General features: G+C 37.0%; 2 protein-coding genes across 2 annotated transcripts; one reads left to right on the top strand and one right to left on the bottom strand.

Moving 5' to 3' along the window:
- Positions 1–381: 381 nt before the first annotated feature.
- LOC144437941 (uncharacterized) lies at positions 382–5,842 on the bottom strand. Its single transcript, XM_078126974.1, has 4 exons — positions 5,600–5,842; positions 4,885–5,031; positions 3,741–3,970; positions 382–3,219 (listed from the first exon to the last, which is right to left on the bottom strand). The coding sequence occupies exons 1-4, from the start codon at positions 5,840–5,842 to the stop codon at positions 1,293–1,295; spliced, it is 2,547 nt and encodes an 848-aa protein (XP_077983100.1). The 3' UTR covers positions 382–1,292.
- A 693-nt stretch (positions 5,843–6,535) lies between these two features.
- On the top strand, positions 6,536–20,457 carry LOC144437939 (uncharacterized). Its single transcript, XM_078126973.1, has 11 exons — positions 6,536–6,801; positions 7,681–8,888; positions 9,591–9,848; positions 10,585–10,777; positions 13,886–14,030; positions 15,110–15,178; positions 16,669–16,767; positions 17,217–17,342; positions 17,874–18,090; positions 18,968–19,105; positions 19,325–20,457. Exons 1-11 carry the CDS (start codon positions 6,688–6,690, stop codon positions 19,518–19,520), a joined length of 2,763 nt encoding a protein of 920 aa, XP_077983099.1. The 5' UTR covers positions 6,536–6,687; the 3' UTR covers positions 19,521–20,457.
- Positions 20,458–20,500: the final 43 nt, after the last annotated feature.

The following is a 20,500-nucleotide window of genomic DNA, read 5'->3' as shown; positions in this document are numbered from 1 at the left end:
AGCACAATGGGTTGTGACTGTATAAATGAAACAAATATATTGGTGTAGTGTATGCAAGTGTGTGTATATATATATATAATCAAGCAAATATATGGTGAATAGATAAATATTTGCAAGTGAACAACACACTCTGTCAAACTTGTACACTAGAATAGTTTGATGTATGTATATTTGTATATATAAATACAAACAAGCAAATACACATTGTACAATGAAGAAAATAAATATTTACAAACAGAACTGCAATTCATGAATACATGACATAGATGTTACATGCATGCATGATTTCATAGATTTATTTGTTAGCATGTCTTTCTTTTTGTGAGAACAGAAAAATAAAAATTAACTGACTTATAAAGAATATTATTTATTTACACCACATGTCCTTGGCTTTTCCAATTAGAGATACGGCACTCTGGAGTGCATCAAGTCCTTCACTTCAGGCCACTGTGCAATCATGATGGAATATGATAAGAAACACATGTTAATCTGACAGACAGAATACCTCTATTCATATACATATTGTTTTTGAGGACATTGTAATCCAACTTGAGCTCCCATCTTTGTAAATCTGCCAGTTTTGAAATTATAAAAGATTACGTCCCTGATGGTATCCCGGCAACAGTTCCATGACAACTGGATCATGTTGATAGCTTACATGGCTTTGTATTACCAGATGGTACTTGATAACTGATGACAGTGTAATCGGTTTTGACTTTGAAATGGTTGGTGTTTATTCTGATCTCAAACATACTGATCTATGTTAAGATTAACTGTCATTTATTTGAAAATTTATAAAGCTGGTGTACAGTCTCTGCATTATGATACTATAGGAACTACAGCTGGCCAGAACTTGAATCTAAGTTGGTAGTCGGATTTAGCCACATGAACTTAACTACAAATCTGTATTGACTTCCATTGCTCTAACAGACTGCCACCTCATAAATTTAGTACTGCAGATACAATGTTTAGTACCCGGTAGTCTATGTGCCCTGGACTACTACTAATTTGGTAGTCTAGATACAATGTTTAGTAGTCTATGTGCCCTGGACTGCTGCTAATTTGGTAGTCTATATACAATGTTTAGTAGTCTATGTGCCCTGGACTACTCCTAATTTAGTAGTCTATATATAATGTTTAGTAGTCAATATGCTTTTCAAATTGCTTTTGAGAAGCATTTGAAATAAGTTGTTTTAATTTGCAGGTCTATATATATCAAAAGCTATTCAATTTAAATATATTTTCATATATCCCCACATTTGGCAGTACTGTATTTTGTCATTTTCGTAGACTCAATTATTTTTATTTTCATGGAAGTATGTTTGAGTGTGTGAATCTGTCAAACTAGAGTCTGTTAAAATACCCAGATCTGAGAATAGCGTCTGCGTTTCTGTATGAGCAAGCTCTGTGCTAGAAGGCGGAAAATATTCATAGCGTCCAAACGTCTGCGTCTCCATATCTGTTTGTTCTACCTGATCAGATAGGTAACTGTTAACGGCTGTCTGTGTGTGAGTGTCTGTGGATTTGGTGGCTGTTTGTAAGTCAACTTGTACTTGACAGTCATTGTGTTCAGTAGCTAACATGTCTGTACATGTACTTGATACTGTTTGTGTAGTCATTGTATTAAAGTCCTCTGCTACTCTCAGTACCGTTGCTGATGTCTGAGTGTGAATGTCCACGACCTCTGTCTCTCCAAAGAATGAATCATTTCCTGTTTGGGTAAAGTTATCAGCCCCGTTATATGCAAATTGTAGATTTGTTTGTGCGTATGAATCTAGGAATTCAACATCAGGGTCTGTCGCTGTGAAATCAACGCACACGTTCTCAGCCTCTTGATCAGTTATCAAGTTTTCAAAGTCAAATTCCATAGTATCTGTTTGTACTCCATTTGAGTGGAAAACTTGATCATCTGCTTCCCTTGTTTGTGTCTCCACGGTGTTATTATGTACATCATCGTTACATGCAGTCTCGTTCAGAAAACTTTCCTGTGTTTGTGTGGCACTGCTTTCCCAGCCGATGATGGAATTCAAGTCTTGTAGAAGTTGAAACGTTTGAGTCTGACTGTCAGAAAGCCCTCCAAAACTTCCTGTTGACTGAGTCTCAGTCTGGGTGACAGTGCTAGTGACACTTGAACTGTTGTTGTGATCCAAAGAATCAGTAAAGTGAATCATGTTCGTCATGTCTAAATTACCAGATGGCTGTTGACTCGATGCGAGGAAAGTCTGGGTCTCGCAACTTGTCGTGGGAGGGATGTCCAAATCTAATGGATTAATTGTCCTGTAGGTTTGAGTATGAGCATTGGAGAGTGCTGATTGGTTCAAATCAGGAACACCTGGGATGTGAGTCATTGGAGGCATGCTTTCATTGGTCTGAGTTTCCATGTTGATGACAGGGTTGGTAGTACTAGTGTAGGCATCCACACTCAAACCTAGCAGATGTTCGTTTGTTTGGGTGTCTATATCAACTGACAGCATTGCTTGTTTGATGATACAGTCTCCACTGGTCTGTGTCTGGATGTCTTGTGCATAATTCAAAGGCAGACCCGATGGTAACGGTGTATCTGTATTACTGCCACTGTCTTGGAAATTCTGATGTTTACTTGTCTTTACTCTTTTTCTTTGAACCGAACTGGTCTGAGTATGCTTAGTGGTTCTATGTTGTACACCTGTTGATGTTTGTGTGGTGACATGGTGTCTTTTTCTGGCGCTCTGTTTCTGTCTCATTTTTGGTGACGTGTTAGTGCTTGTGGTACATGACCGTCTGTTCATAACACGAGATGCGGAAGTACGTAATGCTAAAGTCTGCGTTGCCTGACCACAAGTAGTATCTGCTCGCATTGTCTGAGTACTGAGAGACTGGCTTACGAAACTGTCAGATACACTCTCCGAAGTAACAGTTTGACTTACAACACTCTCTGAAGATTGATTTCTCAGAGTTCTGGGGACGCTCTCTGCTCTCCCTCTAGCATTGGGAAGTTTTTCTGGTGCTCCACAGCTTCGTGAATTATCCTCAGCCGGTGGTATAAAGGCTCGAATCTTGTGTACAGGTGCAGGTGGTATTGGTACACCAATAGGCACGGCTAACATTACAGGCACATATTGAAATGATGGTCGTGGTAAAATAGGAACAACTGTACTTTTCTTACTTTCAGTAACACTTGAAGATTTTTTATCCTTCTTGGGTTGCTCTGGTTTTCGTTGGATAAGCACAGTTTCCGGACTGAAAAAGAAAAAAAAAATCATTTGATATGAAAAATGTCTGGATTTTAAGATTTTCATCATTGACACATCAGATGGACACTAAATTTTGTTGTGATACAAGAATCATTACATCAAATAGTTGACAAACATCATATAATGTCAGAGGTGGTCTGAAATGAAACTGAAAGATATGTATAGACTTCAAAATCATAACTGTTCACAGGAATGCTTGTGATAAAGTAAAATATGGCTGCTGTGAGAGGCAGCAATAATTCCATGCCAAGAAGCTTGTAATTTAGAGGGAAAAAACTATTGTTTGGTACATTATTTTTAAATAAAAGGCTTTTTGTTTCAGTTACTGTGGTAAATGTTCATCTCTAAAGAAGTATTATCCAGGATTTCACGTTTAAGAGTATTCAGAAATGAACACTAGAGGGCAGTATAACCAAGGTGTAAACACTGGATAATATTCTCTGGTACTGTAGCTGTAGAGCAAACACTGCATTACATGCATTGCAACATTGAGACATTGAGACTGACCTTGGAAATGTAATGGTTTTCAGTTTGTCTTTGGGTTGACTTGGCAGTGAATGTTGTTGTCTTCTCTGGTGAGTTAGCAATGCTTCTCTTGTCGAGTATGGACAACCACATCCACAGTAAAACAAACGACCACATATCTCTTCATGTCTTTTACAATCTGACTGGGTACTGAAACCTTTCTCACATTTCCGACAGAACATCTTCTTTTCTGCATGCATCTTTAAATAATGCTGATGAAAAGTGAAGAACAGTAGGTCATTATCACGAACAAATTTTGACAAATTGAAAACAGCAAAACCATGATTCTAGTTACTCCATCATTGTGATTCCTAATGACATCTATTATGATTGTGTTATAAATTAAATACTGTGTCACAGTGTTGTCAAAGTAATGATCCAGTTACTAAGTGGTTATTCTATTCACATAGTCTAAATAAATTGGAGATATTTGATGGGAAATTGCTTTTTTTTTGCCATGGAGAAATCTTTGGCTTCTGTAAGTATGACCATACATGTACATGTACACATCATTGTAGGTATAAGCACATAACTCTGATTCAGGCATACTCAGTCAAATATGACACATCATGCTAGTGCACACCATGACCCTCCACCTACGTCTATGTGCACACCTATCAGCTGGCACTCAGGGAAAAGGAGTTAACCGATGTATGAGGGCGCCCTGTCACAGTGTACCTTGTAATACAGACTAATTCAAGCAATAACACTATGTTACAACTGTGCTGACATCAGACTGTGGACAAACAGAACCTTTTACAAAGAGGGAAATTAAAACAAATTAATTGGATTAATAACACTTGGCTTAACATATTGGAACAGCAGAGACTTGTATTAAACACCAATGTTTGATAAGAAGTTTTATGGCCTCTTTATGTGTACACAAAATACCCAGGGGAAATGGAAATTTGTTTGTGACCAGTTAACTATTATATAAAGAGGCCATAAAACTGTTCTTATAAATTTATGGTATGTAATACAAGTCTCTGTACTTCCAACATGCAACATACTGTGTCAAGTGTTATTGTTCTAATTTGTCTATTTACGGTTTGTCAAAGGTCCGTTCGTCCGCGGTCTGATGTCAGTTGTTGTATCTGCTTGCTCCATCAATAAAATACTGAAATACCTGTTTGACAAGGGGTAGTCTTGCAAAGTGTCGTTTACTCCCGACACTTCTACGGCATCCCTCTATAGGACAGTAGAATAGTTTGGTGACACTTTTCTTCTTTCCTGTCCTCCTCAAAGGCACAAATAGTTGTGCTTCATTTGGATGCTACAAGATTCACAGACAAATTACAAAATAAAAAATTAATGTACACAGATTTAAAATTTAGATTCTACAAGGTTTCCCAAGAAACAAACAAACAAACAAACAAACACACAAACAATAATGTATACTGATTCAAATATGATAAAATACTACATGTAAGTATTTGTGTGTATGTAAATCTGGATTCTATACAAACAACATACATACAAGTATTTTCTTCCTATGTGTAGGTACAATACCAGAATCAAGTCCCATACTCTGTCAGCAAGCAGAACTATCTGCAATTAGTTTGTATGTAACCTCAAGAGTAAAGTCAGACATGTACCTACCCTTCAGTAGGTCTGGAAATAATTAATATGTATCGAATTCTTGAAGTGCATATTTCGAATACTAAGCTGTCCCTAGCTGCAATAATTGTGGCATTATTCTTAATTTTTTTCTATAGTTCTTTGTAATTTTTGAGTGCAAAACCCAGAAAGACAAAAATATTTTGGTTTGAAATAAATTTACAACTTTATATCCATTCAAAAACACACTGACAATAATGACACCCAACTCAAAATCTGCTCACCTCGTAAATATGATGGACCTTGTTGAGATGCATTTTCATAGCAGCAGGGTTAGAAATAATTCTCGAACAACCTGGCACTGTACAAGTCAAATTAGTTTGTGGTTGTTTCATCAATTCTTCAATTGTCGGGCAAATAATTTCACATTCTTCGTTTTCGTCCTCTCCCTCCTCAGTCTGTCTGCGTTGCCTCTGTTCTTCATCCACTGTTGTTTGCTGTTGTTTATCACCTGTGCTGTCAGACATTTTGTTCGTTCTTCAACTCGAACAGATATTGTCGATAACAATAACTGAAAAATTAACTGTACATGTAGTTGGCTCCAACAAATCGGACAACGCACCGCCGCTATGTTGACATCATGACCATCTATACCGTACGTAACATCATGGAGATATAGCCTCCATGGTAACATCCACCCTGTTCCATCCTCGGCCGTTGGATGATAGAGTGACCCCTCTATCGATCGTCTGTCACAATGTAACGGGCATTTACGTTTCTTCGCAAGGCAGTTGGTTGGGTACGGGTAGGTTCTTGCGACTTACTACATGCAGCGAATTACCGCGATGATTCAAAATCGAAGAAAAGTACTTGGCGAGAACGTACTGGCACAGGTACTTTCGGTGTGCGAGCCGCAAGAGCGAGACGCTAATCAAAATATGTGCCAACCTTTGACCTATATAAGCGATAAGTTAAAGCTATCCTCGTACCTAAATATATATATATATCTTGTGAGAATAGCACTGGCATATAGAATGAACTCATAAAGTCTGTAGTGATACCTATCTAAAATTACAAAAAGAATATTTGATAGCGACGCGATATCAGAAAATTATGTTATCTACAATTATATATCAATGTTTGTTATTTATATGTACTGATCAAGGCTGACAACCTCTGACCTGAAATTTGAAGCCGGTGGTGGCGCACATGTCAGGAGAGTGGGAGATGTGAGGCGGCCGCAAGTTTATCCAACTGTTAGTTAATCAAATGCTCTGATATAGCCAATTTAATGGTTCAGAGACAGTGGTAATACACCAATTGCGTTGTTTAATGTGAAGGCGAAACGAGGCAAAAATTGTTTACACTAACCATGGCAAACAACATACCTACCCCAAAAAGTAAACTGGTGATAGAAACTTCCACTTTCAGTGATTCGAAAGGTCGACACAAGAAATATGTCAATGAACACCCTTTCAACGCAGCAGTAAGTCAACATTTATATTTTCATCCTTTATGACAATATCTACCTCAACTAGAAGTTACACACAATGCAGACATACGTGTTTGCACACACACCACATAATATCCGGATTTCACTTCTCGGGCAATGCAAGAAATCCCACGTGACTTCCGTAATAACATTAGCTCGCTGTGTTTGATGGGATTTATCGGCTATTACCGGGCGCCGGGCCGGCCGCGATCAACGCATAGCAAATACTTGGAGGTATGTATTTCGATTTCATACTTTTATGTTGTTTTAGAAGTAAATAGGAGTTTTGACTAATTTTACTGTGGACATCGAACGGCCTTTGATGACTGACTTGAGTAAGGCCGCGTAGTAGTGCAATATTTACTACGAACTGTGTGTGTGGTCAAATTTCGCGCCAATAGGTTTTCATGCTGTTAGTACTAGAAGAATGGATGTATTAGTGATACTAATTCATCCATGGCAGAAGTAGGCCAGCTTTGTGTGTGTGTGTGTGTGTGTGTGTGTGTGTGTGTGTGTGTGTGTGTGTGTGTGTGTGTGTGTGTGTGTGTGTGTGTGTGTGTGTGTGTGTGTGTGTGTGTGTGTGTCTGTCTGTCTGTCTGTCTGTCTGTCTGTCTGTCTGTCTGTCTGTCTGTCTGTCGGCCAGCCAGCCGGCTGACTATCTGTCTGTTTGTCTCTGCATGCGCATGCCTGCCTGTCTTGTCAGTTTAGGGTTTTGGGTATGTCATACTATTGTGTGTGTACCTGTGGTCAATGCCCAATTTTTGATAACACTTTCAAGTTTCAATAATAATGTGTGTAGAGTTCATTGCAAATCATCAAATAACCCAAACCTACATACATTGTACATTTAATTTTTATTTTGAATTACAACAGACTGTTGGTATGGAAAGACAAAAAGCTCTTGAGGGAGCTGTACATGATATCATAGAGAATAAGTTATCGCAAAGGCAGGCAGCAAGGAAATGGGGAGTGAAACAGTCTACCCTGGCTGATCGAATGAGTGGGAGAGTTGCGATGGGAAGGAGGAGTGGTCCACCACCAATACTAACACCTGCAGAAGAAAGCAAATTAGCAGACTGGTTGATAAATATGACAGAAAGTGGGCGTGTTGTAACCAATGCAAATCTGTTCAAAGCCGTCAAACATATTCTTGATAAAGATGGACGTGACAACCCACTCAAACACAAAGATCCACCAAATCTACCAGGTGACAAATGGTATCGCCAGTTTCTGAAACGAAATCCTAATGTGAAGATGGTGGCCGGGAATAAACCTGAACAGAAAAAAGTGGAAGTTACAAAGGAACAAGTGGACCAATGGTTTGCAGATTTTACCCTCTTTTTATCAAACCATGGACTTTCAGACAAATGTATGAACATCTGGAACTGTGATGAGTACTGTTTTTCAATTCAGGTGAAAACAGGCAAAATTCTTGGTCCAACAAATAGATCAACTACATCTCCACAAATAACTGGCAACAGTAAATCTCGAATCTCAGTCGTGATGTGTGTTAATGCTGCCGGGGGATTCACATCACCATACCACTTGTTTCCTCTGAAGACAAGACCTCGAACATGGGACCCATTGGCAGGGGATCAAGTTGGTTCAAGTTGTGATTTTACTGAAGCAGGATTGATGGATTCACAAGTATTCTACTCTTGGTTAAGTAATCATTTCGTTAACCACATTCCACCGGCTAGACCAGTAGTCCTTCTCTATAGCACCCACAAGTCACATCTAGATTTTGACACCTTTAGATTTGCTGAAGAAAACCAGATACTCCTCTATCGCTTACTCCCTAAAGCTTCTCATTTGATCCAACCTTGTGAAGGATCACTGTTTTCACCGCTAACATATGCATGGCCAGGAGCTGTCAGCGAGTATATTATAGATAATCCTGAAGGTGAAGTCTCCAAGAAAACATTTGCAAGAGTCTTTTGTACTGCTTGGAAGAACAGTGTTACCATGCAGAATATTATAGATGGCTTCAGATGCTCTGGTATCTATCCGCTGGACGTATCAAAGATAAAGAACAGAAGAAACTTATCTCGAATTACTATTCTTAATGCTGTAATTGAGGGGTAAGTCATCTGTTTCACAATTATTTTTGGTGGCTTTCCTCTTTTATGACCTTTATCAGGAAAAAGGGAGGTAAAATGTGTGGAAGTATAATTTTGAAGCAGGAAAGGTCAGATATAGTTTTGTTTTTACTACACTTATGTATTGATTACTGCAATCAACTTAGATATGATTAAGGGTGGTAAAATGGCATTTCGGTAATTTCTTCAACTTTGCAATCTTGTGAAGGTGTTCAATTTGACATTTGTATTTAGTCTGATTTCCTATAAGTGTTACAATCACTACACATGTATGATCATTGCCATTATATAGTCAAACTGGTTACTCTAGCAATAGTTTAATGGTATTGGTGAGTTGATATGAACATGATTTAATCAAACACGGCCATACTAATTGAAGATTAATAAGCAACTATTGGACCAATAGTATAAACCAATTAAAACTGCTTGTCAGCAAGTGTTAGGTTACCACTGACATTCATTGTCCAGCCTTTCCCCAGCAGGCAGTTTTGCTAGATTTTCGGTAAGCTTTGTCAGTTAGATTATACATGGAGAGGATAGTGAATGTAGAAAATGTTGACAGATATGGGACCTAGACTACATTTTTTGAATGGGGCCATTTTGGGGGATTTCCTGCATTGTCATGTACTAATTCTCTTGTATTCATTCTGTCAAACTCTGTGTTATTTGTCATTTCTTTCAAAGCTATCACGTTTTCCAAACACATCCACCAGAAAACGTAGAGTTGCTCATCAAAAAAGAGTATGGAAATGGTGAACACAGTCTCATGATCTACTTGCCAGAACTTGCCGATATACCAGAAGGAATGCATGATGTAATAACTGATGATGTCCGTCAGCTGAAGTTAGCACAAGTGGCAAGTCTTCCCATGGGTGTCGTGCCTTCCATCCTTAATGAAGGCCTCTACAAATGCATGTTTCAAGAAGATGCAAAAGTGACATGGTAATTTAACATTTTTTTTCTAGTAGAATACTTTAGGCTAAGTCTTTAACAGCAATGTGAACATTTGTTTTATGAATGGAAAGCAACATTACAGCTAGCTTAGACAGACACAAACTGATAACAAACCTTCCTCCACCTTTACAAAGCCTTCTTGTGATCTTCCAGTTGATATTTTATATATTGATATACACCATGACAAGATGTTTGGTGCAATTACACTCACTGTATGGCTGCATTTTTTGATAACCAACCTTCCTCCAGCTTTTATCTTCAAAGCCTTCTTGTGATCTTCCTGTTTACATTTTGGTGAACTTCAAGTTTTTACACAATCTTGATTACAGAGTAGGGTCTTTATGATTTATATCCACATAACCGATGAACCAGTATCACTCACTTATGTGATCATTGAACAATAATTTGGTGTCAAAGTTGGTAAGCGAAAAGCTTGATTTCCGCATTAATTATGTAAGCCTTTGACTTTGACTTTGACTAAGAACATAACAAACAAAGAAGAATTCTTTCTTGAAATTTCGCTGTGATTAATATTTAATATTGGTATCCAAGAAATTTGTAATATATATATACCACAAATATTAAATAGTAATGATGTGAAGTTCTTTCTTCTAATTAGCATATTTTCATAATTGTAATCTTCCAACCCCCATACAGATAGATTTTATTTTTCAGTACTTTCATATTATTCTGAATCAATGACATAGTGCGCGTTTATTTACAGTTGTGTAAGTGGAAATCCAAGACAGAATATCCCCCCACCTGGTGAGGAGAACGAGGAGGAGGAGGATAGTGCAGTCATTCCTGCCAGTTATCATATCTATGTAGATGAAGACAACTGTGATGCTGCATACTCACATGTGCAAGCTGCTGTTGCCAAACTGAATGAAAAATCGACTACGGATTATCCGCTGACAGTGATTGTTTCAGAGTCTCAGTGAAATATATATTGTAGACTTTTTACAAGCTTAAGACCACTGCTGTTGTTGGTTTCTACTGTTTCCTCTCCACAAACATGTAGACATACATACCGGTTGATTCTGTTTTCAAACTTAAATTAGATTACGATTTCATGTTGCAATGACTCAACCAACTCAGATATCGATATCACATGATTACATCACTAACAAAATCTTTTCCCTTTGTGATTGCCTGATCCAGTCTATTGAGTTTGATTCATGCATAATTATCAGACCACAAGAGGGCGCTACTGATGCCATCTAGCACATCAGGGAGATTTAAAAGTCAGTAAGAATTTGCAACCAATTTCTGTTGGATGAATATTTGAATTCAAATGTCTAAGCATTTGTGGAGAGGACATAGCTGAAATTCATTGATGTGAATTTTCCAGAATGTACGTTCTTTTTCCTTTGTTTTTGTTCATGTAGCTGCTAGCATTATAATATATGGGGGGGGGGGGGGGGGGGGGGGGGTGAATCCTGCCATATATTTTGTTTGCAATATCAGATTACTTCAGTATGACTTTATTCAAAACACCTTTACAGACTTTTTATAAATCTTTATATAGACTTTATTGTGGCACAAGCTCAAGTTTATGTGCTTTTTACTCTAGTGACAATACTTATAAGAAAAACTGCAATAAAACTATCCCAATATAATGTTTATGTCGATGCATGCCCTCTATGACATTACAATTTGTGTTCTGGCATTGTTAGTACTGTTGATTACATAGTAGGGGGCCAATTTGATGCACTACTGATGCACACAATTGCTAGTGATGCACCAAAATTTGATAGTCTCCTATCTCTTACTATTTGGTGACTCACAAGAAATGTCAGTTTTTCTCATTTTGACCCATGACAACAAAATTTGGCTACCATTCGAGTTCCTGTACATTTTTTGATGTGTATAATAAATTATATCATCAGATTGTTTATAAGTTATATCCTAATAGGAGGTTTGAGTTCACTTTAATAATTGCAAGTGATAGTTAAGTATACATCAGTAAGTAGAATACTGTGAGTACCTTTTAAAATGCAGAAAAAATTACATCCCAAAAACCTGCAAACACAGCTTGCACTCCTGTAAGTATTACAAGTATTGTACTTTACAAAGGTTATTTATTGGCGTGTGTTTCTCCACATTCAATTGCAGCGTCATTTTGTATCTAGCTCATTTGACTAATAGGTTTGTCATTGCTTGTACGCCACACAGACTAAGATATGTCTTGACTCCCGCCAGTCCTCAGGAGCATTGCTATTAGCTCTTTTGTATGTACCGATATCTACTGCATAATTGTACTCGAATATCCTTGTACTGTGGGGCCCTCATTGACTACATAGGGCTAATCATATTGCGATGTTCCTATGTTACTGCAATGCCCCAAGCAATAACACGGAGCATCAAAGTAACACATCAATAAATGATTTACCCCAGTGTAGTCAATGAGAGCCCAGAGTACAAGGATATTCTAGTACAATAATGGAGTATATGTACCGGTAGATTGGTACATGCAAAACTACCCTCCAAGGACTGTGAGAGAATGAGTTCTGAGATATGTCGTGTTGTGCAGTTGTTATTTATTACGCTTCTAAAACAAGGACAACAGGATTATACAATTTGAACTTACATGAAATTTTCTACCAAATTGACAGCTCAAATTTTGATAAGCCATAATGTTGATGCTGTAGGCTATATGTGAAATGACTGTTAATTTCATGTACATGTAGTATTTCATCTCAAGTGACTAATACATTTTTTCTGAAATTTGAAGGCATTTGAGATGAACACAAATTATTGAGATGAAACTACAACAAGAAATATTGATTACCATTTAGAGGTAGCTGTTGGTGCTATGCATATTTCACCATGGTGAAAGTTTACAAAAATACCTTTATTTTCATAAAGTGGTCTTCCCTGTTATTTTGTTAATAAAAATGCACTTATTAATATTTGATATTTATAATGTGTTAGTGAGTCTTTCACTTCCAGTACCAATGTGTGTATAGACCAGTTTTTGTGTGTATCTGTGTTTGGTATTTATTTGTGTATATCAGTGTTGCGTCTACCAGTGGGTATCAATGCACATTGTTGTGTGAATTTGTATGCATTTGTGTATATCAGTGTGTGTGTGTGTGTGTGTGTGTGTGTGTGTGTGTGTGTGTGTGTGTGTGTGTGTGTGTGTGTGTGTGTGTGTGTGTGTGTGTGTGTGTGTGTGTGTGTGTGTGTGTGTGTGTGTGTACTTACCACTGATCAGTGTGTGCTTATGTCTACTGGTGTATGTGTATATGTGAGTCAGTGTGACATTCATAGACAGTGAAGAAGTCGGGCAAAATTACCATATTTCTCTCATTGTTCTTGCTGTTAGTGTGCAAGAAGGATCAAATAGCTGGGAAGGTTTCAGACACCACCTCAGTATCTAAAATGATAAACAACATAGCAACAAATATAAGATATCTGCTGGAGAAGCAGTTGGGGAGACTGATTTCCAACAAAGTTGGCAGTTTCATAGTCACTACCTGTTGAACCTTGCATACATTGACCTTTCTGTCTGGTTGTATGTGTACTCCCCCTTCCAGTGCCTAAGCCGGGTACAGTCATGATAGGAATGTCTGCCGTTAGTGTACTAAATGTATTGATTACTGCTATCAACTTGCATATTGTTTTGGTTGATAAAATAGCACTTTGGTAACTTATTCCCATTGTAAACTTGTAAAGAAGCAGTACTGCACTTTACAAGTGTTTTGCTGTTTTCAGGATTTCCTGCAAGGGTTTATGGGAAAACCTTTGATGATGACGTCACATTCCATCATTGCTTTACTCTTTCTTGACAATGGCAAAAAATGTCAAGGCAAGTACTGCTATCAATGTAAATATGATTTTGGGTGATGTAATAGCACCTTGGTAACTCAAGTTCACTCAACTTTGAAATCTTGTAAAGAAGCCCATCTCTGCATGTGGCATGTGTTTGGCCGTTTTGGGGGTTTCTTGCCAGGGATTATGGGTAAACCATGCAGGAAATGACATCACATTTATCATATGCTCTGTTTTATTGTCATTCTTAGATTGAGATACTCCTCCCAGGCTGCAAGCATTTTCCAACAGAACTAGCAGAGAGTTTACCAAGCAGTGAAGTTTTTTATCATGTCAAAAATCTACCAATTTCTGAATTTATAACTATTGAATTCATTAACAGATTTATTAAAAAAGGTAAGTAATTGAAAATTTTGATAATATTGTCTGACTTAATTTGCTAGTTCTTAAATTTCTAAGCTTGTTGGTAAGGATTGTAAGGTATGAAGAAGATACTTTTTCAAGTGTTATTGATTCCTCTTACTTTGTTTCCCAGGGAAATTATCTCTGGTATATTTGTAAGATCAAGCTAACAAGTGCTACAACCCGTGAAAAAACACCGATGCATTTACTTGCTCTTTGTAAGCAGGAAAGTTTCATGCAATGACATACAATGTAATTACGCATAATTTGATTTAATATCTGACAATGAACTTGCAACCTTAATACAGGGTGAATAAATCCACTGGTCCAAGGTCCAGGACTAGTGATTTTATTGGGCGGATCAAACAAATTTTACTTTGTCTGGTCCGTTGCATCAGTACCTTACTGTTAATAACTATGTTAAAAAGTTGTCTGAATATACAGATTCATAGGCAAGATTTAATGTTTCACAATAGTGTGACCTTGGACCACTAATTTGTTTAGCAGGATCACTGGATTTTTTAAGGCACTGGTCCGAGGACCACCAGTTCACAAAATGATTTGTTCACCCCTGAACTATTTTTTTAAAAAGAAGGCAAAATTGACGTAACTAAAATCAACATTTCAGCAACATGTCTAAAAAAATAAATGCCTCAAGGAACTGGTGCCAGTTTAGGAATGAAATTATCATCACCATTTGGTGTGTATGTAGAAGATTATTAAATTATTACATAACAGTGTTTTTGCTAAGGTTTGGGAACCCCGGTAACAGAAAGGGGGAAAGAGGTAAAACTGGTAGTGCTTCCCATGCAATGTATCATAGTTTAGGTGGGGAACCCCGGTAAAATGATGTGGGAACCCCGGTAGATTTTACCTACTTACCGCCCTTAAATAAAACACTGCATAATATCATTCATAACATTTGTTTTTAAAACCATTTGATTCAAACTGAAAATATGAAACACAGCAATCTAATGTTTATCCATATTTCTTTAATCAAACTTCTCAAACTTAAGTACTGTTTTAATTTAATCACTAAATCCAATTATAAATTTGTTATTACTCGTTTTCAGGCAAGTTCTATGCATTATCAAGAGGACCTCACATAGACACAGGCAATGTAGTGGCAGTTTTACCAACAGGTGAGAAAGAAGCCCATCAGACACACACACTGTAGTTCATTTAGTCTTAAAAAAATTTATTAGTTTTGAAATATTGCTGATAATATTGCCTTGAGTGTCATGCATTCTAATAGATGTGATATTGATAGTATGTTTCCTATTCTGAAGTGAAAGAATGAATCAATAATGCTGAATAGCGTGCAAGGTATGTATAATTAAATTACATGGCCTAATGCATTTGTTCATATACATTACATATATGTTCACTTATACATCCATCACTTCAGGGTATATGAGTCACTTTAGTCTGATATTCAACGTCTTCTTGTTTTACTTGGTATCCTGTGATCTTCCTACCGATAACATTTCATTATTTGGCCATTAGGAGTGCTGTTCAAAAGCTGCTTTTGAATCTAGTTCTAGAGCAGGAATAGTTGAATAATGTAGCCTTCATGAAAAGTTACCTATAGTAGTCAGTATTTCATAGCAAAGATCAATAGCGTTCTTGAATAATTCAAATTGTTTTACTTTTGGGGTTTTTAAAGTTTTTTTTAGTCATTTTACAGTGTTTCTGTGACGTTTTTTCCAATGCATGTGCATAGATCCCCTGTACAGTGGGAAAATTAATATATACAGATGTAGCTTACATAAATAAAATCGAAATGATAGCCTGAGAAATTTATATTTTTAGAGACCTGTCCCAACTCAAGATTCCCACAATTTTCTATACATTGTATTTGTAAGCTGATAGTGTTGGGTCTGAAACAACTTCACCGCATTTTAATGATGGTGTAATTTTTAGGAACTCAAGTTCTGTTGCATGCATCGTGTTGACTGTTTCATGTCCTGTTGATGTCATTGTCAATGCTGGTGAGAATTTTTAGCCCTCATTTTCTTTACTGGGGCACCCTCACATGGTGCTTCTATTGGAAATGGCTGCCTATTATGTAACTGAAATAGAAGATAAATTACTGCCCTACTATATGCATTTGTGCTCATAACGTGGCCGACATAAGGAGGGTGGATAACATTGTGATCCAACGGCACATTTTTATTACATGCTGAGTGACCGTTTGTAAGATATGAAATGTATATTGATTTTTGCATTTATGATTTTCATTCAGTTTAATAGATTGTCAAACTTTGAGCAATTTTGACAAAGTATTACTTTTTCTTGTATTCAGTATTGACCATGAGCAAATAAGCAGGGAACTTGCAAACCCGCCATGTTGAATGTTGCATCATGCGAAATGTGATAATAAATACTAATGAATTAGCAATGTGAAAAATGAAGTTACATTGTTTGTAACCACAAATAATCAATTCATCATAGTCACCCTGGGCATTGTGGGAGGTTTATTTTATCGGTAGCTCCAGATTAGGTCTTACGTTAACCACAGATAATCCCATAGTCCTTTGCATCTGAGCATGCTCAGTCTGGGTTGCAAGTTCCATATTGAGATGTGTTGTATTACTATTAAAGGCCTAATTATCTGTGTGTATGTTTTCAGGTATACTGTTGCTATCAGTTGATAAAGACACCTATGAAGAGTTAGGTCTTGTTGGCACACCATCACAGTTCAATATTCATAAAAAACAGAGGAAATTTGGTAAGTCTGTGTATCATGTGATTATTGTCTGAAAGTACTGTACTCTTTATGGCAACACTTAGATATTATTCCTCAATACTATTCTTTATTCAGCCAAGGAAAATATGAGTGACCTAAGGGGCCTTGTCACTATGAGTCGCTAGACAAATGGTCTACATTAGATTTCCCACAACCTTGGATTTTTATTTCAGTTAATTTGAACAATCGGAAAATTGTAATTCATTATTTTATGTATTTCATGTATACACGATGACTTTTACTTTCTTAATGCAGCACTAAATATTTAGGAACTATATTCATAAACGTGTTTACAAAATCGGTAATAATGATGTTAGTTTTGCTTAAATCAAACATGTATGAAATGTTTTTAAAAATTGCACTACTTGCTGACAAAATGATTGCTATTGTTGCACTGCGATTGATTTCATTCTTTTACTTTGTCGTCGTAGTTATTGAAATAGATTTAACTGCTACTGCCTTCCATCCTGGTAAGAAGAACTACGAACGAGTTTCCTGGTGTTTGAAAGACCGATTAGATTTGAACTTTGACTTCTACTTGAGTTGGGACCCCTCAGGTAAGTATCAATTATGGTTTGTCTGGTTGGGACCCGCAAGTTAATGCTGATTATGTTTTACTTTGTTTGGGACCCCTTAGGTAAATGGCAATTATCTTTATTTTCTGGGACCCCATAGGTAAATACCAATTATACTTCGCCATATTTGAAACCCTACAGGTACAGTATATGGCAATTTATGTTTTTGCAATGTTTGGGACCCTACAGGTACTGTATATGACAATTGTGTTTGTCTGAGAAGCAGTAAATCGAGAAGAGTCACGTTATACTTTGTTTGGGGTTGGCCCCACAGATAATAAGTTATGCTTTGCTTGTGGGACCCTTCATGTAATTTCAGCAACTGCAATACAATCATTTTTCACCCAGATTTCACCACCATCAGTGAAGTTATGTTTTTTATTGATTCAGCCAGAGAGGGCTTTTTTTTTTTTTTAAACATTTGCTCAGTTGGCTCATTGATATGGCCACCCTTATTCAGAGCTTTGGTGAGCATTTTACGCAAGACTTAAAATTTTGGTTTCTTTATTTCAGACAAGAAGGGAAGGGAAAGCATTGCATCCTTTTTTCAAAATTACAAATGTGAGGAAGTACCACTGAAGTTGACAAAACAGAGATTAACTGATACAGCAGTGCCGGTGATAAATTCAGACAATCTTGATACCACACTGACTGACGATGGGAGCTGTCAACAATGTAACGCTTGGGATTTCTATGAATGGTTAGGTGCTATGGCTTGTCAAGTAGACTGGTGGTAAGTCAACTATTGTTCTCAGATTTGGAAGTTTCACGGCCAAAATCGCTCATTTCCTGTGTGTGTATGTATGTACCTTCGGAGTAGGCAGTCAGTAAAATACGCTTTTATTTATATTTTGGACATGCCAAGATGATAGTTGGCCATATGGGAAAATGGATAGTTCGGTAATGTTGCACGACCAAGAGTTTGTTGATGATCGTCAAATAGAGTGACTAGCTCAGTCTGCTCAATACTGAGTCCATACCCAACCACTAATGGTGGTGTTTGTTCCTACCATTTAGCCAGTCATTGAGCAAGTTCTTAGATATGAAGTAACCACATGTGTGGTTCATGTAAAATTGGTACCTGGGAGGACATGATTTGTATATAGCAGATTTCCTCCCAAGTGCCTGGTGTAGTAAAGATTGTACATTGTCAGAGTAGAGCAAGGTACAGCTGATGTGTTGTATAATTATAAGTCTATGTTAGAGGTAATATACAGAGTCTATACACAGATATATGAACTCAAACACAAATGCACACACACATACATACATCATGTATACATACATACATAGATACAACACACACACAAATACATACACACACACACATACATACATACATACATACACACATGCATACACACATATACATACATACATACATATACATACATACATACATACACACATACATACAACACACACAAATACATATATACACACACACATGCATACACACATACATACATACACATGCACTCAGCCACACACGCATACAGTGTGACACACACACACACACACACACACTGTAGTCTCCAAGACTACCTGCAGGAATACACAAGAGATTAGGATACTGACCATGTAATAAATTCTTGTTATTTTTACAGCTCAGTGGGACAGTCAGATGGTTTTGTCAGCAGATACACGTGTCCTGATCCACAACATGTAGTAGACCATGCCGTATCACATCAATATGTAGGGTATGTTACTCCAAATACAGTAGAAAAACTACTGGATAATCTGAGGTAAGTACGGTAGTTCTTATAAGTCATACTTTTTACAGTAGGTGTATGATAGCAAATACAGAATCAGAAAGTGTCTGTTGTTGAAGTAGAGTTTAATGTAAGTTTGCTTTACATGTAAGAAGTTACAATAATGTGTAGGCATATTTGACAGCCTGGTTAAGAGTTACACTGATAGACAGAGGATTACATGAACCCTTCTTTTTTTTTATCTGTTCTCAGGTTGTATGTTAAAAGTAGTAAGAAGACCCCCTGGGCCAGCATAACTGTGCATGGATTCATGGACTCCCCGGTGTCATGGAAAAACCGAGAACACGGCTTTTATGTTTCAGGGGAAAATCTCTATACTTTTGTAGTCTTTCCTGATGACAAATACTGGTTATTTATGAATGTGTCGTCTCATGATTTATGTCCATGATATAAGAGAAGTTTGTAGTAGTTCAGGATATCACTTCATAAATTTGAAGTACGTGTCACTGCTCTCTGTAATGATTTACAATTTGATAAATTGTAGACTTATGTTAGTGGTGAAGGAGAGGTGTGGAGACAGAATCATGACACTGTCAAAGTATAACATATGTGATATACTGTGGTGTAAGATATACTGGTACATTGAGGCAATGGAATCATGACACTGCCAAAGTATCACATATATCATCAAAAAATTTTGAAAGACAGGCGCCAGGCTAGTGGACAATTTGACATGGGGGATATTTAAATTTTATGTGGAATGAATCCACTTTGGAGATATGCTTATAAACTCTTGACATGTACTAGAATGAACACCATTTTTTTTTGAAGATATGCTATATAGCTCTTTTCATGTACTTAGAAGATGGAAAGCCACATAATACATCAACTTGTAGATAAACACAATTTAAATGAAAATCATCCTACTGGGAACACTTTAGTGTCTCAGTTGTTATTCTAGTACAATGTAGAGAGAGATACATAGGTGATGCTTCCATGATAGATAGAAGCATTTTTACTGTCTGTACACAGTGGGAGTGTAATTGATAAGTGTCCTGTGTATTGTATGTATGGATGGACAGGAAGCAATTTAAAAACAGATTGTACTGAAATCAAGTAGTATTTAGTTGTATCTACCCAAACTACATGAATAAAGCAGATGTACTCATGTTGTGTTTTGAACTAACTGTTGTCTTGAATGTGTTTAACAACACTCCATAATCACTTCCATTCCAACTGTGTTCAGATAATAAATCTTATCTACTGAAACAACAACTGTGGCAATAGTGTGTTGCAGGATGGTAGAATATGATTGTATGTTGCTACTCATGAGAAAAAGAACATTGGCTAACTTAGACAGAGTGACTACCAACAGCTGAATTTTGAAAATCCATATGCAGTCAAAGTTCTTTCTTTCTGGATATCGGG

This window comes from Glandiceps talaboti, chromosome 7 (assembly GCF_964340395.1).
Source record: "Glandiceps talaboti chromosome 7, keGlaTala1.1, whole genome shotgun sequence".
Lineage (NCBI taxonomy): Eukaryota > Metazoa > Hemichordata > Enteropneusta > Spengelidae > Glandiceps > Glandiceps talaboti.
Note: the sequence above shows the minus strand (reverse complement) of the source record. Positions and strands in the feature narration are given on the sequence as shown.

Coding starts and splice junctions, on each gene's coding strand:
- LOC144437941 (XM_078126974.1), bottom strand. CDS start 5,842: ATGTCTGACAGCACAGGTGATAAACAACAGCAAACAACAGTGGATGAA. Junction 5,032..5,599: donor AGGTCCATCATATTTACGAG/GTGAGCAGATTT, acceptor TGAATCTTGTAG/CATCCAAATGAAGCACAACT. Junction 3,220..3,740: donor AAAACCATTACATTTCCAAG/GTCAGTCTCAAT, acceptor TTTCTTTTTCAG/TCCGGAAACTGTGCTTATCC.
- LOC144437939 (XM_078126973.1), top strand. CDS start 6,688: ATGGCAAACAACATACCTACCCCAAAAAGTAAACTGGTGATAGAAACT. Junction 16,768..17,216: donor TAAAAAACAGAGGAAATTTG/GTAAGTCTGTGT, acceptor TTGTCGTCGTAG/TTATTGAAATAGATTTAACT. Junction 17,343..17,873: donor CTTGAGTTGGGACCCCTCAG/GTAAGTATCAAT, acceptor TCTTTATTTCAG/ACAAGAAGGGAAGGGAAAGC.